At 44.6% G+C, this 26,159-nt stretch overlaps 1 protein-coding gene across 2 annotated transcripts in view; it reads right to left on the reverse strand.

The window, feature by feature from the left end:
* FBN3 (fibrillin 3) overlaps positions 1–26,159 on the reverse strand; it is a 118,076-nt gene that overhangs the window by 83,660 nt on the left and 8,257 nt on the right. For both annotated transcript variants that reach the window (XM_050910372.1, XM_050910373.1), the window contains exons 3-6: positions 11,228–11,310; positions 8,892–8,990; positions 4,107–4,202; positions 1,934–2,029 (exon numbers count right to left, since the gene is read on the reverse strand). In XM_050910372.1, coding sequence (XP_050766329.1) covers positions 1,934–2,029; positions 4,107–4,202; positions 8,892–8,990; positions 11,228–11,310 — 374 coding nt within the window. The remainder of the gene's footprint in view (positions 1–1,933; positions 2,030–4,106; positions 4,203–8,891; positions 8,991–11,227; positions 11,311–26,159) is intronic.

The raw sequence follows: 26,159 nt of genomic DNA on the forward strand, positions 1-26,159 counted from the left end.
AAACCTCAGTCATACCCACACTGCCCAAATGTAAATCTGATCTAGCCACTCAGCACATGCGGGCTGGATGAAATACAGCAAAGCTACATGTCACTAAAAGCCATACGCTTAGCTGGTGAAAACTGTGGTTCGTACTGGAGCTGTTTCGATTCATACTGGATGAGCAGCTGGCATCGAACTGCGTGAGGTTTACAATAAACCAGAGTTGGCTTATGTTTCCCTTCGAAACATTTTTACTAAAATAAGGTTCTTTCATGGAAAACCTTAAGTTCTGGTCATAATTTTCAAGGTTTGTCAAGTAAATATACTACTAAACCATAAAAATAATTTTGCAAAGGTTGGAATATTGACTTTTGGGGTTTCAGGTCCATGTTCATTTGAAAATTATCGGCTGTTAGCGTTGGTGACATCATTAGTTTTAATTTTTGATGGTACATGGTATTGACCTCCTTCACCCAAAAGTAACTGTCTCCTGAAGCACGCAGGACATGTCAAATTCAGGCAATAAATTGAGTTGCTGCAGGAATTCGATTCTATATAGCGAGAGAGGCAGGAGGCTGCAGAAATGGTCTTACTGATAGGGGAGCTGAGTGCTCGCCCGGTGAACTGCCGTCTACCCATGTCTGATGGAGTTCCTGCGCGAGCTGGCCAAGTCCTTAAACCACCATTTTGCATGCGGTCCCTAACTGCGTGTGGTCCCTAATTCCTTAGACATCACTCCTCTGCAAGAGCTGCCGTGAGTCGTACTCGCGGTGCCGAGCAGGAACAGTGAACGCTGAGAGTCGCAGAATCATAGAATCATTTAGGTTGGAAAAGACCTTTAAGATCATCGAGTCCTGCAAGTCCAGCTCAGGATAACTCAAGATGGGCACCAAAATTAGCTGGCTGTATTGGGTCTGACTGGGATGGAGTTAACTTTCCTCATCGTGGTGCTGTGGTTTTCTTTTGTAGCTAAACCAGTGCGGGGCTGTTGCTGAAGAGTGCTTGTACAGCGTCAAGGCTTGCTCTCCAGCCCCAGTTCAGTAGTCTGGGGCTGGGCAAGAGGCTGGGAGGGGACGCAGCTGGGACAAGTGACCCGAACTGACCAAAGGGATATTCCATGCCATATGATGTCTTGCTCAGCAATGAGGGAAATCAAGGAAAGGAGGAGGAAGGGGGGATACAAGATGGTTATGGTGTTTGTCTTCCCAAGCCACCGTTACAGGTGCTGACGTCCTGTTTCCTAGGAATTGGCTGGACGTCTGCCCGCCAATGGGAAGTAGTGAATCAATTCCTTATTTCGCTTTGTTACCACGCACAGTTTTTGCTCTCCTTATTAAACTGACATCATCTCCATCCATGAGTCTCTCTGACTTCCTTCTATCTTCTACCCATCCCAAGGGAGAGGGGAGTGAGACAGACGTAGGATGGGGGTTTGGCTGCTGGCTGGGGTCAACCCATCACACTGGCACGTTTGAAAATTTTGGCTTACGTTTCTTTTCCCTTCTCTCTTAGTTTTTAGGAATGGACTGATGGTGCCACCTTCCCTTCATGAGGACGCTGTGGTAAGGGGCTTCCTGGCATTTCTAAGCCACTCACAGGTTATCAAGACAAGAAACAGGGAAATGCCCAAGAGAAAAATACCCTTTTTGTACTCAGCACGGGGGGTTATTGATGTTTAACAAACAGCTACAAGGGGCCACATGCGGCGAGGAGGATCCAGAGACACTGAACAGCCATGCAGTCAGTAGGCACTTCGCACCCTGCACATGTAATAACCAGGGATCTCAGGGAATGCTTCGGGCATGGGGTTGTCATTACAGGCTGTATCATCAGGCAGAGGAATTGAGCAGAAATTCACATAAAATTTAGTATCTTTAATACACATACTTAAATATTCAACTCCTGATCCTATGCTCTGTCAGTGATAATATCATGAAAATGTGTTCCTTACCTCTCTCACACTGGGGACCGGTGAATCCATAGACACAAGCACAACGGTTTGGCCCAATGCATCGACCTCCATTCTGACAGCCATTTTCACAGACAGCTATTTTGAAATAGAAAGAGAAATCAGTGATTTCTGCTCTCAGTGAAACCACAGTGTGAGACGTGTGGTGCTGGCAGGACTTGGAATATCACCTACTTCGTGTTGTTCACCCGTCAGGAGTCTCCTCCATGAACTGAACGTACAGAGAAAAGTCTGATACTTTTTCCTGGCAAATTACTTTCTGTTTATGAATGAACCCATTTACAAAAAGGCTATAAACTCTTATTTCACTTGAGAGGATTTCCTGCGCTCTGGAATCTCAGTTCATTCAGGTCAGCATTGGGATTTAAATGTCAAGATCAAGAGGAACTGATACAAATGAGAAACTGCATAAAGGAAAATGTTTAACGTACGACAACAGTGAAATGTGAGGAGAGGAGACTAGTCAGCCATTTAATCCCACGTATCCAAAGCAAAGAAGAACCAGTCTGATAAGCACACAAGTATTCCTTGACTTAAAATTAGACCTGCTACCCTTAGTTGAAAAACTGCAGTCAATAGTCTAGGACTGAAGTCCAAGGAGTAGGTTGCTGATTAGGTCCTGGGCTGAGGCTAAGCTAATTGAACGGGATGTAGGAACACTTCTGCACATGACATGAACAATTGCTGGTTGTGACAGATGCCATTGACCTATTAAAATCTCAGCAGCTGTAATGACTAATGAGATTGCGATGACTGTTATGACACTTCCTAAAGTTCCTATACAGAGCTTCGCTCTCCGAGCTACTCGGTTGCCCAACAACACCGGCGCACTGAAGATGAGAAGAATATAATCTCGTGAAAGGTGAGGTCCACAGCAGTCTTGTACGATACCTCAGTGTGGCCCTCGCTCGGTCTAGTGCCAAGCTCTGAGCTGCAGAGAGGCCAGGTACTGCTGCATTTCACAGCCTTCAAAGGCTACACCCATCTTCGAGCCGAGGAAGCCGAAATCTGCTCTGCTGGGATGCTGCCAGTGGGACTCTCCATTGTTCCCCACCCTGTCAGTGATGTCTTGCCAATATCTGAACCATTATGAAAACTCTACTGAGGATATTATAGGTGGAGCTGGTAGCAGCACATAATTAAGGTTGCCTCGCGCGTTCCATTATAAGCCCCGGGTTGCTGTTACTTATAATTTTCCCAAGCTTTAGCTGTTCAGAATGAAATTTTCCATATGGCGTGTCTGCCTTTAGTTGAACTTTTTGGAAAGTTTCAGCAAAAATGAATCAGTCATAGCTGAGGATAAGTTTAGGGGAAACATGGTGTTTTGCCCATCTTTAAAAAAATTCTTATAGACTTCGCTGAGAACTTTAGTGATTCTCACATTGATACAGGGATTTGAAATTTGCCTGGAAAGTTCCATTTGATCAGAGATTCTTTCAAAACTATTGTGCATACTTGCTTACTAGACACTTCTTAAAGATGGCACTTAAGTTGTTTGGTTGTTGCTTCTACAAGGTGCATGAGCAAAGATTTAAAATTGCCAAATATCTTTCATGGGAAACTAGGGGAAAATTAAATTTCTCCCTATGAAACGTATAGATGCTTTGAAGAAATAGAAAACCAAGTCATAAAACGTTGTAAAATTTCTTTCAATGACTATATTGAGGTTTCCCTATAGAAAGTCAGTGTTGTCAAATAAACAGAACTAAAAATTGAACCCCCCCAAATGTAACCAGGCATACTTTATAATGAAAAAATGTTGGTTTGTTTGGGGTTTTTTGTTTTTCTTCTTCTAATTGAAAGAAGACTTCATTTGAGCTAAAATGAAGGTTTCCCACAAAAAGCCCGTTCCCAGAGAATATGCTGTTTATCTAAAACTATTTACAGAGAAATGATATCTAATATACATATACATGTATATATATTTATATATATATTTACAGTGGAAGTATATCTAATATCTATATCTCTATATAGATATATATCTATACCCCCTAAGGAGAGCGGGCTGAGATTCCAGCGGAGAGGAGAATATAGTGATGACATCAAAGAGCACATCAGCGTGCGCAAGGTGACCTCTCTAGTCATGAGGCTGCATGAACCTAGCCTTGCCCTCCAGCCCACGGTGTGTACAGCGGGTGCTGCGGGTACTTACGCTGCCCACAGTACGTTCCAGTATAGCCCTTCTGGCAGAGGCAGGACTCCTCGTTGCAGCTCCCGCCATTCATGCATCTCACGTTGCAGGTTTGGACTGCGGAGAAGAGCCGGGAAATATTACACGACAACGCAACAAATACTGTCTGTGACAGGAGGTGAACACCTCACATGTCATGGATGTTCAAAACTTTCTTGTCTCAGTGCAGAATCGAAGGGTGACATTAAGTGGCCGGTTCCTTCAAGTTAAATGGAGAGACTGCTGACTTCCCATGTAGGATATGAATGAGCCCATGGTGTGGTTAAAGGCTTGCACTTCTACTGTGCTATAATTACCCCAGAGTTGCTTACAAAAGTAAATACCATAGTCTGTTCTTTATTCCCCAGACGTCAGACATATTTATTGTTCCTGTACCTGGCAGGATTGAACTGTTCAGATAGGGGAAAGCCATGAACACGATGGGCAGTGTGAAACTAGGAGCAATTTCGGGGACGCAATTCTTCAAGTCCATCTTATACAGGGCAAGGTATCATTGTTCTCTTATGGCAAACAGTTTTTAGAGTAATATAAATAGACCTCATTCCACAGAAACCAGAGACACTCATCATTTTACTTCGTTAAGGAATCTACCCCAATTAAACATCTGCAGCTTTGTCCTTTCTACAGGGTGTCCTGCCATAGCTCATGTGACTGCAAGTAAGGGCATGTTTCCTGGTATCTCCCTTTCTTTGATAACTCTGTCATTCTAAACAATTCTTTCTTTTAGGATACTACACTGTTCAACTATTTTCATACCATTTTTATTATTCTTTTAGATTATTACTCCATTTTAAAACCACGCTTTTCACATTCTGAGCTGCCTAATCTTTAAAATGCCTTCATATTAAAAGACCTACAAGATGTTTGGGGGGATAGAATTTCTTTGGTGCAGGAAAACGATCAACTTTTAAGATATTTCTCTTCCTTTTACAATTACTATGTGGCCTTATTGTTGAGGTTCATTTAATACAAGAGGGCTTTTTTAAGAAATCTGAAAAGAAAAGCACGTATCATCTATTCTTCTTTCTATGTTAGAGTTCAGCTTTCACACTGATTATGACACACTGAATGTGACTAATGTGCTGTAGGAAAACAATAGCAATAAATAAGAGTTGGGAAGTTTTATACTGATGTAGACACAAAGCCAGTATTGGCTTTAACTGTTTCATCGCTATTCAATGTTTAAGGAATGTGGTATTAAATTAGAAGAGCCCAAAAGGGGAGGTTTACTGCTAAACATTGAGTTACAAATACAGGTCAAACAGCTTTCATTCTTTACTGAAACGCCTGGAACAATGCATTCTTCCTTTGTAAGATGTGACAACTCAAATTGCAAATGCCTGAGGTTATAGCAAGTTCTGTGAAAACTGTTTTTCAGCATGTACACCACAGTTCATGTCTGCCAGGGATAGGAGGGGCCGTGACTTGGCAGCTCGAAGAAGGTGGGGCTGGAGAGTGCATATGTGAGTGGATGCTCAGCTGTGGCTTGTGTCTTCTCTGTGCATGCAACATCAGTTCCAAGCAGGGAAGAGTTGGGGCCAGTGCAAGTGAAATGTCTGTCCAAAAGGTAGTAGGACTCAGAAGTGTCCAAAAGGGATAATTACATGGTTGACGCCTTGTTCATAGGGAGCCTGAAAGGAAGGAGGAGCGGAATGGGAAGTCTCGGAGCTTTGCATTCAGAATGCTCGGCACATGTGCTGTACATTTAATCCATGCATTGCTGGTGTGGTTTGAATTAGTCACGATGTCTACTATTCTTCCTATTGCTCTATGGCCAGAGATCAGGCCAAATTTAGATGAAAGCTTAATCATTAAGGAAACTAAGCTTGAGGCTTCAAAGCATTGCCCAGATTGTCAGACATGAGACCAGTCTCTCTGGGAAAAGGCACTGTTTCCAGCACATGCTTACCCTACACCCCTCGCTACAATTAATCAGCCCTGGGAAAGCAATTACATACAGCAAATCCGGGAGGGCTGCCCAGAGACAGAGGTAGCTAGGAAGTGTCTGTCTGTCAGAGCTGTCCATCCGTCAGAGCTCTTCCCTACACAGCGTCCTGAGCCTCGCACCCAATGCGTTCAGCAAGGGGTAAGGTTTAGTGAAGCTGAGAAATTTGGGGAGTTCAGGGTCTGGACATAAGAAGAGCCCTGATGCTCATCCAGAAACTTTCCAACTAATTGGCAAAGACTATTCCTGGACCTGCACAGAGCAGGTCCCATTTCTTACTCCTGCCATGATCCCAAAAGCCCTGAAGTCCCATCACCATCTGGCTTATCTCCAAGGCTGGCACTGTTAGAACCCCCTGCAGATTTGGAGCGGAGAAGAACATCTTTCAACCAAGAATTTAAAGGCCTGTTACGCTTTGTCAGGATTTTCCAGGGTAGCAGAGACCAAAGTTCTAGGAAAAAGAGAATGACATCTCGCCCTAGTTAACTTTTCCCATGATTGGGTTGGATTGGATTAGTTCTACAATTTATTTTAAAGGATCAGTGGCTGCAGCTGTTCTGCCAGCCATCAGCAGTGGAGTTTGCAGGCAGGTTTTCTGTCTGCTTACTGACTACTACTATCTAAACAGTCACTTGCAAATTACTCCTAAAATATCTTTACTCCCCGAAGTAGGAAACCAAGCTTTTTGTTATGACAGAGAGAGGCAGAGTGGCTTTTATTGCCTCTGGAATGCACAATTTGTCTGCTTTACCTCCCTGAAGCATTCATGATAAATGCAGATCCAAACATCCCCACAATGAATGCCAGATTTGATGAAGCCCCTGCAGAGGAACCCACCCCGTCGTCCCCCCCCCCCAGTGCACGCTGAAATCCACCCCAGGCTCAGGGGAATGCCAGGTCTGTGCCCAAATGTATATACTGCTTACAGCATTCCTCGCATTCCTCCGTGATTGCTAACATATGGACCCTCACTCCAGAAACTTTTGTGTTTCCAGCACCTTCCTCTCAGCGAAGCACGGGGAAGGTCTGCGGAGCCGTGCACACATAGGCTCTGGTGCTGAGCACTCGCTGGGGACATCTGCAGGGCTGTAGCACAACGTGGCACTTTGGAATCAGATTCTGGGAATTTCCTTCTTTGAGTCACACCCTGAATGTGGTTTTGAGGTTTGAGGGGGCTAGTTCTCTGGCCTTCAATCAGATGCCTGCAAGTCACTTTATTAACAATAGCTTGCCTACGGATGGGCAATAATGGAAAATAAATTTCTGGGTTGTCGCTAGCAATGGCCATCTGAGACCTTAAAAGACTCCATAAAATCCCATTAATTTCTGCATTTTACATAGGGCACTAGCAAAATCAGCCTTCTTAAAACAACACTGTGTCACAGCTCTGTTCCTTCGCTTGCAGGTTTGGTTTTTTTTTTGGCTGGTGTGTTTGAGTAGTGTCACCATGTATGGGTGGCCTGCTTATACAGTCAGGTGCAAATGGTCACCCAGTATCACTGCCCACATTTGGAGATCTAGAGCGCAGGCCAGCCCCCGTTCACACACTGCTACTGGCTTTAGAACCAGCTGAAGCCCTTTCGGGCAGACCTGTTGGCTCGTGCGTAGCCCACGTTGACCCAGGTGGGTCTCTGTGCTGGCTTACAGGAGCGTGGGTGGAAGGGCTTGCTGGACATCTCCATCTAGCCTCCCTACAGATCAGGCTGGCTATGACTTTGTCTAGCTACGTCTTCAAATCCCGCAAGGAGGGCGATCTGGTTACCTGTCCCAGCACTGCACCACCCTCCAGTGTTAAGAAAATTTTCTTCGTGCCTGAAGAGCCCAAGCTTGAACATCCCAAGTGGCAACTTGTGGCCGTCGACCTCTGTTACATGACTATTGACTCATATCCAGCCTGGTGTCTGCCATAACTCCCCGGTCCTCTCCAGCAATACAACCCAGCGGAAAAAGGGGCACAGAGGAGCAATAATTCCCTTCCAGAAAGTACACAAGACCATTAGCTATCAGGATTTAGACTCAAGCAAGAGAAGTGTTTTCTGTGCAGAGCCATGTGCTGCAGGGTAACGGAGTGGTTGCAAGCAAGATCTGGTCTTGAATACATCCTGCAGGGATTACCAGAGGGATATGGGAATTGCTTTCTGGATATGTGACTGTCACGCTGCTGAGTCCTCCATAGTCTGTTTTTCAGGAACCTCAGCCACCCAGTCCTCTTCCCAGAGCTTTTCACATTTCTGTCCTGAAGGTCCGAGACGGGAGAACAAAGAAGAAAAAGTGGCAATGCCGTTTCTGCATTCCCAGCTCTGCCAGTGCGCAACTTCATCGTGTCACTGCAGTTTGCTAAAAATGCTGGGCAATTCTCCCTGACGTCCAAATCACAGCCTAAGCCAAGCTTAATAATTTTTCCATTGGAAAAAAAATATTTATTTGGTTAACAAAAGCAGTGACAGATTTAATTCCACTTCAAAGAACAGCCAGGGGTGGATGGACTCTTTGGCAGCAGTGTCGCTGCTTGCCGCTGTGAGATGTGATTTCTGAGCTGCATCCTGTAAGATTTCTCATACCAAAGTAGCAGAAATTGCAAGCCCGTTGCCAGTTTTCTCCAGGTATTGGGGGCAGTGAGGACCCTTAGTAAAAGCGCCGCAAGAAATGAAAGATTTTGTGACTACTGCCCAATTCAGATTAGAACCTGGCTGCCAAAACACAAAATATTCCAGAGATTTCCTTTCATTGTGACTGGGAAATTTTTAAGAGAGCACTTAACTACTCTGGAGGGAGGACAATCACCAGCAATATTCTCTTACCTCCAGCTGAGCCACAGTTGGGAGAAAGTTGTCCATTGGAGCACGTACACATGTTTGGCCGTGAACAAAATCCATCACCACAAGAATTCCTGCAAATTGCTGGAGGAAGAAAAGGACACAGCGATTAGCACAACGTGCTAGTCCGTGAACTCACTCGCAGATGTGCTTTTGGCTGCCGAAAGGGTGTGAAATCATCTCTTTTAAGAATAACAACCTGGGGAGGAAGCTGGGGCATCTCTTGAGGACCCTGGCACAGGCAGAGCAACAGTGGGAAGGACCCACTTGTTCACAGGGAGTTCCTGGAGACACCTTCCTTTTATCGCAGACTGTGGCTGCTCCTGCTGCCACATTGCTTTTTCAGCAGCAGAGGATGAGGAAGGCACATTTCACTGCTTTTGCCGGCTAAAAATGTTTCTCAGCAGAGACAGGTGACATTCACGCTGAGCCAGGTTGTTCTTTTCCTTAAAATTTTTGTGTTTCCATGAACCATTTTGCAGTCCACGGTCTGGCATTGAGGAAACTGCCTGTTAACTGAGATGCATCTCCTGTTGAATGAGGGGCTGAGCCTGAGTCAGCCAGAGATGCATCAGCAGGATGCCTTCATATCAGTCCCCATCCTTTCTTGCCCGGGACCCCTGCTAATCTCTTCCCCTTTCCCGTGCCATGGGAGCCAAGAGCATAGCTGGCAGTATTGTTCCACCTGTGTAAGCACAGATTTTATTAGAGCCCCATGAAAGTATCTCATCTCTGTGTGTTTTATAAATACAATTACAACACACAGTCCCCCGAGGACCTCCAGCCCAGATGGCATGTTTTACAGTTATGAGAAAAGTCAGCAGACAACCCTGAGTGTCGCTAACCCCGCATGCCACAGAGCAGCTCTTTGGCTGTGAGTTCCTTAACCCTTCGCTGCAGCCAGCATTAAAATCCAGCCTTGTATCCTTGGTGAGGCATCCGCTGTCCAAGGGATGGTGAGGAGGATTTTGTGAGTTTGCCTGTCTCTTCTCGTGGGGAAAGGAGAGGGCGCAGGACTCCATATCCTACCATCACCTGGGGTGAAGTCGGCTGCATTTAACTCTTGAGACGTCATGCCTCTTTATTGCCCTTCTTTTCTGAGTAAAATGCCATACTCTGGGACTGGTGACTCGTTGTGTGCAAGGACACATCAACTGGCCCTGCCACGCATAACGCAACAGACACCATTTCCTTTGAGAGGAGAATATTTGCAGCTCTGGGCTCAGTTTTGTACATTTGAGGTCCCAGACAGCTCTATATTAGGAACAACAAGGTGTTTCTCTCCAAGATGACTGAGTTTTTGACTCTGAAGGTGGAATTACTTCTGAAATATGTGACCTTTATTATGTGGGAGATCCCACTAGAGGAGCCTATTATTTTCCTCAGCTTGAAACCTCCCACTGTCAATTATTTTTAAGAAGTTTTGGAAAAGGGCATTCACATACAATTCCAAGTGTGCTCCAATGCAGAAGATTCATTCAGAAAGCTAAAATACTGGGAGATACAAGCATCCCATAGTGCTGTCTGCTATTCTATATGTCCAGGTTATGGTTAATATCTCCAGGACACCGTGCATTTACTGTGTTTCAGTATGAAGCATGACTAAAGGCAGGTACAATTACCCCAACTGTCTCCAGTGAGAATCTCATTTATTTACTCCTGAGCTGACTTTCACTTCCCATGGGAGCATCCTCCAAAGGGCAGGCTCCTTCATCTCCCTATAGCTCACGCCTTTAACCTACAGAAATGCAAAACATCAGCCCCTTAATGGATTTTATAGGTGTACATCAGCACTTTGAGAGTCCAATAATGCTCTACTCCAACCAGGAAAGCTACCTGCCAAAACAGAGGTGTGATTTATCTAAATCAGCATCCTGCTTTGGATGGCCACTCAAAGAAAGATGCAAATGCCTGCTTGTAGCCACTGTCTCATGACATCGTGTTTGCAATGTCAGCATCTAGCTGTTGTTCTAGCAAGTGACGAAATTACTTCATCTAAACAAGTAGCTCTAAAATAACTTTCTCAGGAGTCACCAATAGCTTTCCTTTGAGGCTAATCTTCTAAAGCAGGCACACAAACTGTCAAGCAACAAGGAACACAGTGGCAATTTGGCAGAAAATAAGAGGCCACGCACTAAATGGGACCAATTGCAACCAATTTAATCAAGACTAGCAGAGATGAGAACTCCCAGCAATCGCTGCTCCTGTCCCAGCGGATTATGAAATGTTCTGTCATCTGCTGAAGTGGGAGATACGCATTCCTTCCCACATGGCGGTTAGTTAGTTCCCTTGGTGCCCTTAACAGGAAAATGGATACTCACGGACAATGCACTGGTTCCCTCCGGGCAGCGTTTTCCAGCCGGGGCAGCAGTAGGAGTGGAACCTCGAGCCACAGACATTGGGTCTGAAAATTAAAAACAATTTTTTTCTTCTGTTTCTGTGCAGTGCCATTGGATAAATTCAGCACGTATCATCGCTGTAGGAGAGCAGTTGAATAGCTTCTTGTGCGACATTTCTCTGCCAAACTCCCTTCCCTCACTGTGAGTTTGAACAAGCCCTGTTTAATTCCCACCAAACGGAGCCACCGTACGTTATTTTAAAACTGACTTCTGACCTCCCTGTGCAGAATGCTTTGGGGCTCTGATCTTACAGTGACCCTCTTAGGACTATATGGAGGAGTGAGGAACTGAGGCACAGCCAGGTCTACCCTGACACGAAGCCACGGCATGGGACCATAGCCACAAGGTTAGACACAGTCAGTTGGAGACCTGCATTTCCATGTGGGATGAGCGAGACCTTGACACCAGACAACCCTAGAGACCACAGGCAAGTGAATGTCTTGATAACCTGAGCAGGAGGAGGACATCTGTCCCTCGTGAACGTAGCTTAGCAGTGCTGTTTATGCATAAGGTGGACAAAGTCCTGCTCTTCCTTTCTGACTCTGCAATTAATAAACTCCTGCCCACTCCAACTTGTCCATCAGACAGGCTGCCCATGGTTTTCTTTGTCTTCATTTGTTTGTTGGATGGTTTAATCAATGTCACATAGCAAAGATGGCAGGAAACCCAGCCCGAGCACATACCTCAGCATGGCATTTACACCATGTTGTGCCACGCTACACATCCATACGTGAACTAGCAGACTTCCCTAGAAAAATTCCCAAAAGAAAACATGAAAACCACAAACCTAGGTAATGTTCATACTCTTGTGACATTGTCAAGTGCGGAGTCATGAGAACGCAGCCCCTTGCAGAGATGCTGGGGCTCTAACACAGGATCAGACAGATGGGGGAAGGCAGCAGAGAGGTAAGTGTAGGCAGAGAGTTTAGACCTTGCCTGGACCCTGGCCAGCAACCCTCCAACCTCTTCTTGGAGGTTTGCTGAGGTATCACATCTTTTAGGAAAGCATGAGAATTTGAACTAAAATCACCAGCGAAAGAGCATACGCTTAGGAGGTTTTCTAGTGAGTAGTAATCCCCACTGTTAAAACTCTATGCTTTATTTTGGGGTCTGAGTCTGTCTAGCTTCTGCTTTCAGCCATTGGATCTCGTTATAGCTTTGCTTGCTGGATTGAAGAATCATTTGTTAACAAAGTCTCTTTGCCCAGCAGACCTATGCAGGTTGTTACATCACCCTTTAATTTTCTCTTTGATAAGAGAAGGAATATATCAGATTAGTTTGTCAGGATCTATTGTCCAAAATTTCTATATCCTCATTCTAATTTTTACTAATTAAGTTTTACATCAACCACTTCAGCAGATTGCCTGGGGCTGGTGATAGTAACTATCATCATCATTGCACAGGCAGGATGGGATTAGGTGAATGAATCAGATTTGGCATTTTCTGCTATGCAGTTTGGGATGTTTCTGAAACACAGGAGGTTCCACCTGAACATCAGGGAACACTTTTGCACCGTGCGGGTGACTCAGCACTGGAACAGGTTGCCCAGAGAGGTTGTGGATTCTCCATCCTTGGAGGTATTCAAAAGCTGTTTGGACGTGGTCCTGGGCAACCAGCTGTAGGTGACCCTGCTTGAGCAAGGTGGTCGGAGCAGATGGCCTCCAGAAGGTCCCTTCCAACCTCAGCCATCCTGTGATTCTGTGTTCACTGTAATTCATTTCATTGTGAAATACACCTCCACAACTATCAGCATATCACAGCTACCTGTAGAAATAGCTCTAGCTAGATGGTGCAGGGGAACAAATTTATGGATTTGGCAGACTGGAGCAACAGCAATATCCGATTTTTAAAAACTTCAAAAGCATTGGTTGATTTGTTTACCTTTTTTTTTATTCTGAAAATGTGTTGATTCATCCCTGATCTTCAGCTAGATCAGCAAATTAATTTCATTTTCCAGGGAACAGTCTCTTTTTATTTCCCTGTTATTCTGCCACCAGCAAGCACCATGCATAAGGCAGGTACTGTCTCAGCGTCCCTTCCTTCCTTTAAAACAGCATCCCAACCATTGCCTTTGGCTGTGTAGAAACTGCTTTAACCACGGATGTTTCTACTTCCCTCCCATGTCATGAAGTGCTTACTGCAGAACTTGTCTTGCTTGTCCTTCCTCAAACGCTGAGGTCTCTGTTCTGGTAGGTGGGCCATTAGTCTGTTTTCCTGAACTTGCCTTTGTTTCTGCCTGGAAAGTTTGCCTGAGTGGTGGGGATTTTTTTACGATTTTCTTCCTCTGGTTGCCATTTTCAAGTTCCTGCAGCAAGCCAGGAGTGGGAAGGCGTAGGGTGCTGGGATGGCTGTGCACCCTGGGCACAACAGCCGATCTCAGCGGCACTCTGCAGGGCCCATCTACCAGATTCCAGTCTGGGCTTTGGCGAGAACTTGTAGTGCTTTAGGGCAGCAGATCCCTTTTCTGGCTGGGAGAGGGTAGCGGATCCCAGAACAGCCTGAATCACTTACCCAGGCATACATGAGTCTTCCACCCTCAGCATGATTGCAGCAGATGCACAGGAGATACACAGAAGATATGCAGCAAAGATGAAGCATGCATACAACATGCGTGCAGAAAACACACAGCAAACATAAAGCAGATACGCAGCAGACACACAGAGGACGCACAGCAGATGTAGCAGAAACACAGTGTCTGTGCAGCAGTCACACCGAAGACGTGCAGGGCACATCCAGCAAACACACAGCAGAGGCACAGCAGACACGAAACAGGGACACAGCAAAGTGCAGCACATGTCCAGCCATATACAGCAGATGTGCAGCAGACATGCAACAGACACACAGCAGATATGCTGCAGGTGTACCTTTCCAAAGTGGAAGAAGTAGAATGCTTTCCCATGGAAAAAGGAACTGGGCAGTGTTTGCATTAATGACAAAAACACTGAGCTGGACTGAGAGCAAACTCTAAGGAACCCTCTACGGAGCAAGGATGTTCCCATGTAAAAGCAATCTTAGCTTCTACTCTTCATGGTGACTAGAAGATCCCTGAGCAGCACAGACCATGTTGGATGACTTTCTGTGCCATGAAGGGTGCTGCTCTTCTCCCAGTTCTAATTTTCCCAGCGGACACAATGACCTGTGTAGAAACTGTGGCAACTGTTTTTCTGTATGTGCCGCATTTGCCCGGTGCTGTGTGGAGCCTCCTTCACCAGCCCTGCAAACATAGAATCAAGGGCTCTGCTAAAACAATTCGGTGCTACGGTTGGAGGTGGAGAGTAAATCTGTATTTTGGTTTCAAAAGAGCCTACGTTTTCCAAAAGGCTGGGCATCTGTTGCTTCTCCTGTGCTTAGAAGTTAAAAGGAGACCTTGAATGCAGAGCTGTTTCTGCTGGTATGGATTAAGGTTCCCTGCAGATGGGGGAACATCTTGGGTTGCAGTTCCTGATTGCATTAGGTTGGATAAAATAGAAAGCTAGCTAGTACTGCCACTGATATTCAAGCGTAAATCTCCAGTTAGAAGTAGACATATGTCTGTGGTTGGCATTAACTGGGAAGATAAGTTCACGCTGAGCAGATAGAGTCCTGTAAAGCCTAAGTTTCAGCCCTCAGATTCCCAGCATGCAGAATGGATGGATGGATGATTTTTTTTTGACACAGGACTCTCCATGCAATGTGCAGGCAGCCCAGACAACTCATAGCCAGACACCAAATACTGCAGTTTGACTTCCACCTGAATCTGACTGCTGGTCCCCCCTTTTCAACACCTGGATGTGAAGAGCTTATGCAAGGAAGGTAGCCATTGACCTTAGTACACTAATGATCTTCACACCCTGACCTCAGGCTACTTCAAGCCTTGTTGAAAATTAAAGAATATTATATAGCCATTTTATGAGGCAAAAGACTAAGAGGGTTTTTTGTCAAAATCAGTGAAGGAAGAGGTACCTGGCATCAATCTCATAGACTAAGACAGAAGAAAGTGGAAGTTGAATGAAATGGATAATGAAGTGGGTATTCTTAACTATGGTGGCAAGTACCCCCTCCTTCTAAAGGACAGTCAGACAAGGATTTCATCAAGCTCTGTGCAGGGATCCTGGGAGAGGTCCTGGGCGCCCTGTTACACAGTAGGCTAAACTACAAGATCACAATTGTTCCTCCAAAACTGAACCTTTATAAGCATATGCTAAAAATTAGCAGAGTTTCAAAACAAAACATGGGGGAGAATCCGTTTTGAATGGGTTGAAATTAATGGTGTCACAGAAATGACCTAGAGGGAGAATGAAATTAGATTCCAAAGCAAAAACTCAATAAGGAGAATGCTGTTTTGTAAGAAAAAAATAACATCCTTGGCAAAGTTGTGACAAAATTGCTGTTTAAAATTAATAGCAGTTATCTCGATCCTGGGAAATACAAGCTGGAAACCCATGTTCTCATCAGCAAGAAGGTGTGGATAAAAGGCATGTCATTTAGTTGTTAAACAGAAAACTGCAACCATAGTTTGTGGTGAAGAGCTCCTTGGAATGGGAAGGTCAAGGTTAGAGGAAAAATCATTTAAGTTCAATAAACTTGCCCACAACATTCTGATTATTACTGATAATCAAAATCCACGGACATTTCAGAACTATCAAGAAACCTCACAACAATCAGTCCTAAATTAAAAATCAGGAGGTTTGGGGGTTTTTTTAGCTCTACTCACTGCCAGCTTTGCCTCCTTGCTAGCCAGCAGTAGCAAGAGGGTCTTATCCAGACATGATGCAGTCCTGGAGAGACATAGTTATACTGCTGAGACGGTGCTAATGCCCACGTGACTTTTCCTTTGGGTGTCAGAGCCATGGAGATAAGAGCTGACGTGTTTGTGCCAGTCCTTTCTAGCAATGTTCACTAGCAAAGGACTGCACTGCTCGTCCACCCCCACGGTTCAGCTGATGCAAAAACAGACCGGCCAAGGTGAGGCAGATCTTCCCTTATCACCTCCTGTGCAGCCTAGGAAAAGGCTGAAAGAGCTCGGCTGCTGAAGAGACCTGTTTTAATGAAAGCGAACATGGCCAGAAGAGTGATGCTAAGAAAGGACAGGGGGAAAAGCAATGCTGGCCATAGCATCTTCTTTGTCCACTTTAAATAAACAATAGGATTATAGAGATAAGCAGGGACAAAGTAAGCATAAATTTCAATTGATGGCACCAAATGCTGCCTGCTGGCGGCGGCTCCATCTGAGAATTGGGAGATGCCAAGAAAAAGCCACTGGAGGAGAGCAGAGCTGTGGCCATGTGATGCGAAAATGCATGGCTGTTCGCAAGAGAAGTCGTTCTCCCGAATCCACAATGGAGTCGGAGGCATGAGCAAGGACTGGGAGACAGTCCATACCACAAGACTGCCCACAGGCTCGGGGTGCAAGCCCGCCTATGGGGACAGAACACAAGCGGCATCTGGCTGTTGCTGCACCAGCCTGTTCCTGTTAGCAGCCTGGGAAAGAGAGCCTAGAGCACTGAATTGTTGCCTGCGCGCTGAGCAAGCAGCCGAAAAGGACTCGGTCCTGCCAATTATTGTCAGATGCCTAGTGTGACCCCAGCAGAATTGTACTCATTGTTAAAGGTAGGAGAGGGCAGAGAGCACAGCGTGTGAAGTCCAGGCTGAGAGCGCTTTGCAGCCTCAGATGCTAGCCAAAAACTAAGTCAAGTCACTCGAGCTTCCTGCTCACCCACTGCTGTGTCCTCAATACATGTGCACGCACGCAGGTCTTTGTCCACTCCTCCAGCCATGGGAGAAAGAATACTCAGCTAGAATGAACTCTCCAAACGTTCTTCAGAAAGCTCTGCACAGTCACTAAAGGGCTGATTTGTGTAACAACGGCAGCGTCCTGCAAGGAGCACTTCTCCTGCTATCCAGCAAGACCCACAGCTAATGAACCCTTGGCTACATGTAGTGTGTGCTTTCCAGACAGCAGGAACAGCAGCCCAGGATTTGTCTCCCCTGTCATGAGTAATCAGCGTACCTCAGTTGTCACTGGCCTTCAGAGGTGGTATTTCCATTCCTTAAATTAGAGGAAGAGAGAAGTGAATGAAAACTGGTGGCTTGCCAGGGCTGGGGTAATTGTCAGAGCGGCTCCGGTCTGCACAGGGATTGCTCCCCTGGCTGCTCACATGTTCTCCTTCTCGCTGGCCTCATCCACGGGGATTCAACATATTAATTCAGGAAGAATTCGCTATCCTTCATTACTTTGGGCCAATTTCCTGCTCTTCTCACCAAGTGGAGACCCTTGTCCAGTGACTGAGATTCCCTGAGCTGTGATCCCGCAACTCTTCTGCTTTGGTGCATACTCAGTGGTCCAGCAAACGCTTCTCCCAGCTCATTGCTTTCTTTGTGTCTGCCTGGAAAAGTTTGGACTGGGTATCTGCTGCCTGAGCATGGGGACGCTTTTCCTTATTTATCACAGTCATTCTTTATTTCCCTCCTTGATACCACCTAAAACTTCTTCCTGCTGGGTGAAAACAGGTCCTCAGTGCTGTGACTGTCTCCTGAGCACTACTTTCCAGGTATTCTCTGTTCAATGGGAAAAGGAATCTGAGCTAAGAGGGTCTGGCTGCTCTGAGCAATGGTTCTCTGGACCAGTTTGAGTCTCTTGGTAAGGGCAGAGAGGCCAACACTTTACATCTCTTGCAGGTCTTCTCTGCTCTCTTGATGAGAACAAGTCAAGGTTACAGAGTAGGTGCTCTCAGAAATTCATACTGCTTCGGTTTTTTGTAAACTAAGACTTTGTTAGTAGAAGTATGGCTTGCACTTTTATCAGGCCCCAGATGTAAGTCAGGCAAGTGACCAAGCACAAATTCCTTTTTCTCTAAGTGTTTCAAACAAAACACTCAGTAAAAACCCCCCTCCTGCCCTGCCAAAGTACAACTGTGCAGGCTAGTAGTAGAGCTGGAGCCCAGTGTTTTATGAAAGGGTGAGCAGCAACTTTCCCACCAGCACATGGGATCAACACCTGGTGATTTCAGGATGAGAAGCACCACAGCTTAACTCTCCAGCCACAAACCTAATGATCAAGACAGAAGAGACTTCATCCGTGATACTGGTCCTCAACCAGTGTGGGAGAGATTCATCACAAGAGCAACCCACAAGAGCAGCAGACCACATCCTGGGCTAGAATAGGAGAAGCACGGCCGGCATGGCCAGGGGAGCTATTTCCCCCTCTTCTGCTTGAGCACAATCTCCTAATTTTAGGAGTCCATTAAGCTTGCCCAATCTTCTCTATTTTTCTTCTGTTCTTCTCTCTTTGTATTGTCCGGGTATCTTGAGAAATGTGAAAATCCCTCTTCTGCTCTGCAAACACATCCAGTTTGGGGTGCAGCAATGCTGACAACTTGCATGGGATGAATGGAAACCCCCGGCATGCTTATAGTCGCTACCTTCCCTGTCCCTTTCCTTATTTTCAATTTTTTTTCTGTCTTCAAGTTTCAGCTTAGAAATATTCATGGGGAAATCAAACCATCCAGCAACAGATTTAGCCAATTCTCAACATCCTTCTACTTGTTCAGCTTTAGGAATTGCCATCAGCCCAAATGCTGCTCTAGATTTCCCCAAGCCATTCAGAGTTACCCTTTGCTGTAAATTCACCAACTCAGTGAAAATGTAGCTAATGCCAGGCTAGTGAGGATCTCTGATTTGACACTGCAAACAGGAGGGCTGCCTGCTATCCACAGAAGAGCTATTTTAGAGAAGAGACATAGAAGTTTCTTTTTAGATTATTTACCGGCCCCCTGCAGCCCTCCTCTTATCAGGAAACTCATGCCTGTGCAAAGAGTCAAATAAAATGAATGTGTATGAATATAACCACTACATTCTCTAGTCTTATACGACTCAGGCATGTGGTTTTTCCAGGGACAATGATCCTACCTCTCCATCTGAGCCGGAAATTTTTCCTATAATTCAAGATTCTTTTTGGTTTTGATCTTAGCCTGATTCTTTGCTGGGCCCCAGGGCTCATCTCTCACAATAACTGGGGAACATCATTGCAGGCATCAGTCACCCTTGGCCTCAGTGGAGATCACCAGGGGGACAATAATTCCTGCCAAATGTGATAGCGGTTTTTAGTAATGCATCTCCCCACCCAGAGGGATTTGGGATTGTGTCATGGCGTGAGAACAGATTTGGAACAATGCTGACTTTTGGATCCTTGGCCTAAAGGGGAGCATATTTGTGTCTCCTCGTTCTTGACTTACCAGATCCCTCAAATGTACTGCAAGTATTTATTTCAGTGACTTATCGGTTTTACGAGTCTAGGACTGTGCTATCTGTATGTTCACTGCTTACTTCCCCAGGCCTATATGTGTTCAAGCAATGTATACAGTTGGATAAGTAATTTGCAAATGAGAAAGCAGAGCAATACCACCGGAGAAGCCAGCTGTTCCTAGCCAGGCAACCCCCTCTTTAATGTAAGGATATTGATGGGTCCTGCAAAGGAGGTGCGTAATTCCTCCCACCTGAAACATCATCCTCGTGTTCTGCAAAGCAGCCCAGCATCTGTTCAGCTTTTAGGAATGAGTTCAAGTCGCAGTGATTTCAATTATTTTTGGTTCTAAGAATGCGGTTTTAAAGCTGCAGAGATGCTAACTTTCTGTTACCACCAGCAGAAGCCGCACACCTTCAAACTGCTAACAGCTATTTTGCTGGGTAATATTGCAAGTGCAAAAGTATTCAGAATTCAGCACATCCTGAAGTTGTTTGCTGAGCCGAGCTATGGATCGCTTTCCTACGGCTCTCAGCAACACCTGTAATACTCGACTCAGTAATACATCTGTAGCAACAGAAACATTTTTCTCTCATCTCTCCAAAGCCCCAGACTTACAGTGTCTCTCACATTCCTGCTGGAGACCCTTTACTTTCCCTGGCCCCGGAGCACCCCTACCTCCATCCCCAGGGATAAAGGTGGTGGGAAGTGGGGCACAGCTCCCTCCTGAGCAAACCCTGGTAGCATTACTCTCATCTCTGCTGCCCAGCAATGCTGACCTGATCTCTGCTTGAGCCCCGACTGAGTAGCTGGGACTGAGTAGACCTTGACATAAGATGCACAAAGAAAGCTGAGCCTTTCAAGCATCTGAATTCAGCTGTTGATCCTCCACTGCAGCTCTCCTTAAGGCAACAGGGAGGTCTGGGAAGAGGTGGAAGGGTGCATCACTGCCTGCTTCTCCTCTCAGAACCTAGGAGGGGCTCTAGACAAGAAAGATTGGTTTAAGTGAACAGAGACTATTTTTTCTTGGTTATTTTACTTAACAGAAAGGAAGCCTTAATTTAAGCAGTTATTTTAATCTCTGTTTTTATGTTTTAGTTATTTTTTCCTAGAGAATGGATGACCCGAAACTAAAGATAGCCTTGCCACCTAATTTAGCACTTTCTTTAACCAGGAAAATGCATGATAGCAAAATATATGCCTTTTAACTGAGCAATTATGTAGTTTCAAACAAAGTTACTCAGGTGTTTACTGTTTTCATTTTTATATTATTAGAAAATGGGGAGAAATTAAATTATTTTTTCCAGATGGTTATTACATTTCTACTTCTAATACATATTAAATTCTCTTTGTATTGAAATTGAAACAGCATTAAATGGGCCTTTTTAATGTTTGATGGTACTTCTCCTGTCTCTGTGCCCAGGGTTGAATTTCCCACCATAATTCAGAGCAGAGGGCAGCTTTGGGTGCCTTGGGGACAGGCCATCTCAAATACAGAGATGCAGTCTTGAAAGATTACAGAACTCTGTATCTCAGCCCCCTTTCCTTTTCCTGCTGAGATGCAGCTATCAGTAAGGTCACCAGCAAGGTGATGGAGCAAGAGACTACAATGAAGGGAAGTCCCATCAGGGCCCTCTGGATTCCCAGTACAAAACTGCAGCCCCGGCTCAAAAATCCTCTCTGCGCTCAGGCAGAGGTCTGCTAGGACCCCTTGCACACGTGGACTCCAGACACAAATACACGGAGAGAAAGCCACGCTGAGCAGGTTGCCTGAGAAGGTTGCCTGGCTGCCACCAAAGTGACTAGATCACACCAAAATAAATCTCTATGCTTACAACAAAGTACTGCCCAAGTTTAGGTGACCCGAGCCGTGCAAAGCCGACTCCAGGGTAGACACCTGAATTTTAGCTGAAAATTAGAGGGGAAAAAAAACAAAAAAGAGAGAGATGGAAATAATTTTTAAAAGATGCATGATTATTATTCAGTTTCATAAACGGAATGAAGCAACATGCAAGGAAAGTCTTACAAAGACTGTATAGGTTTTGGATTCCATCTACTTAGGTTAATGCCAAGTTCAAGCCTAATAATGCTTACAATTATTTTTTTTTTTTTTTTAGCAAAGGGGTCTATAAAATCTTTCATTATACACCTTTTCTTTGTCAATAATACTATTTTCCCCCTTTATTCAGATCTTCACACATTTTGTATGAGTGATGGTAGGGAAAATCTGCCCTTATTTGTGCACATTTAAATTTAAATCCCATATATCAGCAAGGAACCATAGAGAAGACTTTCCTTTGAAAAAGTCTAAAAATGCAACTGATTTCCAGGAACTGCTTAACACTTTCATTTGGAAAGCAGCATTACCAACTCTTCCATCTTTTTTTTTCCCCCCCTTAAATTCTGAAATAAATCAAAACTTCAAATACAGTTCTTAAAACTTCCAAACAAAACCCATATAACCTATTAACTTCTACGCCAGATAATCTGTTGCCATGCCAATACTTGCCTTCATGTTTCTTGCCAATAACAAGAGAAACCAGCCTAGGCTAGAAGTCCAAGATCAACCATTTCACAATATAAATCAAGACACAAGGAAAGTTTAGGTACAAGAGTCTTAAGTCAGAAGTTTCCAGCTGCTGCCTTAATTTTGTTCCTTCTGTTGTTTGTAGTATTTCACCTCTGGCTTTATGAATAAATATCAAGGTTTACATGTGTGGAACACGTGGACCCGGAACCAGCCGAAATGTGCTCAAGAGGTGACTGGACCACAGTGACAGAAGCTCCAGTCGCACCGTTACTGAAGTGATGTACGCTCACTCTAAACTCGGCTTTAGCAAGCCTGGGAGCACGGAGACCCACATCCTGCCCAGGGCAAGAATGTGGTGGGGGAAGGCAAGAAAGATTTGCTACAGTTTGACCATGCTCTTCCCTGCCATGTTCTTCCTTATCGTTTCTAAGTGGAGATGCCCCAAAGCTGCCTCCTTGCCGATGGAGAGTCCTCTGTGCATGCATGAACATGCATTTCACCGTCTTGTAAGAAAACCAGTATTTAGAATGGAATAGAATATTTCAGTTGGAAGGGACCTACAATGATCATCTAGTCCAACTGCGACGGCATGTGGGCAACCACAAGCAGCACAGTCCATTTCAGACAACAATTTTTAATAAGTCCTGCAGTGCAGTTGTTACTCTTTGGCTACAGGTGCTTGTAGTTTCAGTTGGTGTAGTTAGTGACATACCCCACAAATTTGCTTTTTTGAGTATTTAAATCACCATAGTTACTGGCTCTTTTTCACAAACAACCCACACAATCAGTACAAGAGAGTCTGGTTGCCTAAACTATAGGATTAATTTAAGAAATGGGACACTTTAGCTTCCACTGCCTCTTAGTAGCACCTTGGTTCTTACTCTAAACAGGATCTCATTTTCAAGCAAGTTTTCTACAACTTCGAGGCCAAGAAATCAATTTTTTTATAAGGAATGAAAGCTGAACTTCTGCATTTAAAAGACTTCACTCTGGGACGTTGAGGAAATCAATACCTCTCACTAGATTTACAGTAGCAGCAGAGATGGGAACACTGCAGAAAAGATTTGCGGACTCCCACTTAGGGCTTATTCCTTTCAACGAAGTCAACTAAAACGTTATGCTTGAACTTGGCAGAGGCAGAACCAGGGCCTGAATCATGAAACATCTGACAGTGCTGGTTGTGTTTTGGGCATCAGCTCTTCTTAAAGGCACATGTTTCCGATAAACCTAAAGCGAGAGTGAAGAAAATTACAATTGCTGCTGGCCCAAAAAAACCTTTCGTAATTCCTGTACTAAGATACCTGCGGAACTGCAACGTCAGGGATGGAGTCGGATTAAAAAGCTGCTGGAAATCATCTGCTCTCTGTGCACATCTCAGAATAAACTGCGAAAGTGGTGAAGCTCGTCTCTGCGATGTCCAGTCTCCCCTTGACATTAAACATCATCCCAGTGTCAGCTCCAGTTTAACTCGGTGCCATGTGGCCCAGAATCCCAGCCTGTGGCTTTCCCTCTCCACGGCATCTGAGCTGCCAAGCTTAGGGTGGCGGATGGAGAGTTCACCTACGTCCCAGCAACTCCTCCTCTGCTGGTGTTTTGCAGTTGCAATGTGCCTTTCCTCTCCATTCCCCAGTGTCAAGTTGGAAAATAAGGAGGTGTCAAAAATCTACGGGAGAGCAGCTTGGAAACTCCTCATATTCCCCATTCCCCACAATTAATTTAGACACCTCTCTCTCTTTTTGTAGAAGTCAGAGCAATGGAAGAGGTATGACAAATGCCTCCCCGAACATCCTCTCTTCATCCATCTTCTCAATTGCAGTGGCCATTTCATAATTAATGGGCTTGACATAATTAGTTGTGCTTAAAGTCAGGCTATAGCTGAGCCTTTAGTCTTCCTTGAAAAAACAGGCAGCCATGAACTTACAGGAAATCATGCTGCCAGCACACAGCTCAGCTGGCTGCAGACTAATCATCTTTTCTTTCCCCTTTGTTAAACACATTCTTGCTCTTGGAAACTGTTCAATAGTTCATTAAACTAATAATCCCATTCAAATCCTGCCTCATAAATGGATTTGTCAGTGCTGTTCCTTTCAGGAGACGGTCATTTTAAATTGTCTCTACTTTAATGAGTTTAAGGACAGATTAAATCATGGCTTTGGCTGTGATTTATTGCTCCACATTACTTTATTAATTGTTATTTGTAAAAGCATTGATGAATAACAGGCTTGTTTATTTTGCATTTATTTCATACTTTGTATTTATTTCATACTTTTCCCTTTATTAAAGGAGACCAGGATGGGAACAGAGCTCCAAATAAATATGTTTCCAGCAGAAACACATACAATCTTTCCTCCTGCATCGCTGAAGCCTCTTTTACCAAGAGACATCTACAACTCTCCTCGTGCACAGCCAGTTTGCTCCAGACATCAGCAAGGAGAGCTTGTGTTGGTCACCTTGGAGCTACTAGAGAGCAGTTTCTCACTATGAGCTCTATGATATTAAATGATTCTGGGTATTTCTGTTAGTACTAATTGACTAAGACTTCACACAAAGTAACCTGCCACCAAAAGCGAACAGATATCCTGTGCTACTTGGGCTTACTCAAGACTTTCCCGGGAAACCCACAGGAAGTTATTTGTGCTATGTATGTGCTACGTGTAGGAGTGGAAGATATTTAAGAGAAAATGAAGGAAGGAGCACCGAATACGTTTGGGTATTTGATTCTTCCAGAGTTGGTAAAAATTCCCCTATAAAGATATCTGGGTCACACTTCTCTGTGCAGTTCTGGTGTGATTCTATTTTCTTGTCCAAATTGTGATATAACACAATTTAGAGGTGGAGGGAATCCGTGGTTCCACCCACCAAAGAGAAAAGGAGGCACATACAAAAATAAATGGTTAGAGCAAAAGCCAGATCTAGCTTGTCAAGACAGGTGACTGTCCTTTGAGTCCTCTAATGTATCTGTCTGTCTGTCATAATCTATTTTGGGAGCAAAAACCTTTCTGCCATGGACAAAGTGATCTGTGAATGGCATGTTAACGTTGTAAAAGGCTTTGAGATCTGGCAGGATAGAAGGTCCCAAGCATAGTGTATGAAAGGAAAACACTTATTAACTTGTGTTAGGAAAACAAATTATTTCAAGGAACAAATAAGACAGGGCTACAGACAGTCCCGAAGCCCTGAGCAGAAGGTTTCCACAAAGGAGAAGAGGAAGCAGAAGTTAGGACTCTGCACTGCTCCATCATTAGATCTAACCAGCAAATCCTCAAAATCTGATTGTCCGTTGCCTTCCATTCAGAACCGACATACAAACTTTTGAACATTCTCCCAGAAACCGGAGTGTTCAGGACGGTGGCTGGGGGTGGTGGCCCAGGGCTCACCAGGGAAGCTGCCACTTCAGGCCCATGCGATGCAGCTAAGCTTTGCTGTATTTTAATTCCAGTTCTATTTAAACTTCTTTCATGCAAGCCTCAGAACCAAAGAAAGTCTCAGAATCTAAGATATTTCAGATGAAAGTTGGATTGAAATTAGTCTATCTCTCTGAAAAAGAAAGTTGTGGGTCTTTGAAAGCAAATGCCAAAGCAAATACTTGAAGTGGTGTCGTAAACATTAAAATAGACACCACAGATAAACGTGTTTAGAGGTTCAGATGTGTGTTTAGAGGTGTGGCATTACAGAATAGATGATTCCACAAATCGCAATAGTCAAGATAAGCCACCTGCGTGCCTACATTGTAAAATAACACCAAATTTAAAAAGACAGCCCTAGCTTCCTTTACATTTAAAGCTGCACCGAGAAAACTCACTGTTCATTCATTTCTTTTGCTACTGCAGTGCTAGTCTGCGAGTGAACCAAACCTTAAAATATGACTTATCCGATTTTCCCAAAGAAGTGTATCAAACTCAGTTAAATTTCACAGCAGCGAAGAATCCTGATACCTTAAGGCAGCAAAACCCAGGTCAGGGAAGATGTTGATCCACAGCTGCAACTCTCCACAATTGTTTCAAGCCAGAGCATAAGGACGAGGGACTAGCGCCGTTTGGGGAATCTACAGCAAAAATTACTGGATCTGTGGCTCTGCGGGAGATGGCTTTCACAGGCTGCCA

The sequence above is a fragment of the Gymnogyps californianus genome, chromosome 24 (genome assembly GCF_018139145.2).
Source record: "Gymnogyps californianus isolate 813 chromosome 24, ASM1813914v2, whole genome shotgun sequence".
NCBI classification, from domain to species: domain Eukaryota; kingdom Metazoa; phylum Chordata; class Aves; order Accipitriformes; family Cathartidae; genus Gymnogyps; species Gymnogyps californianus.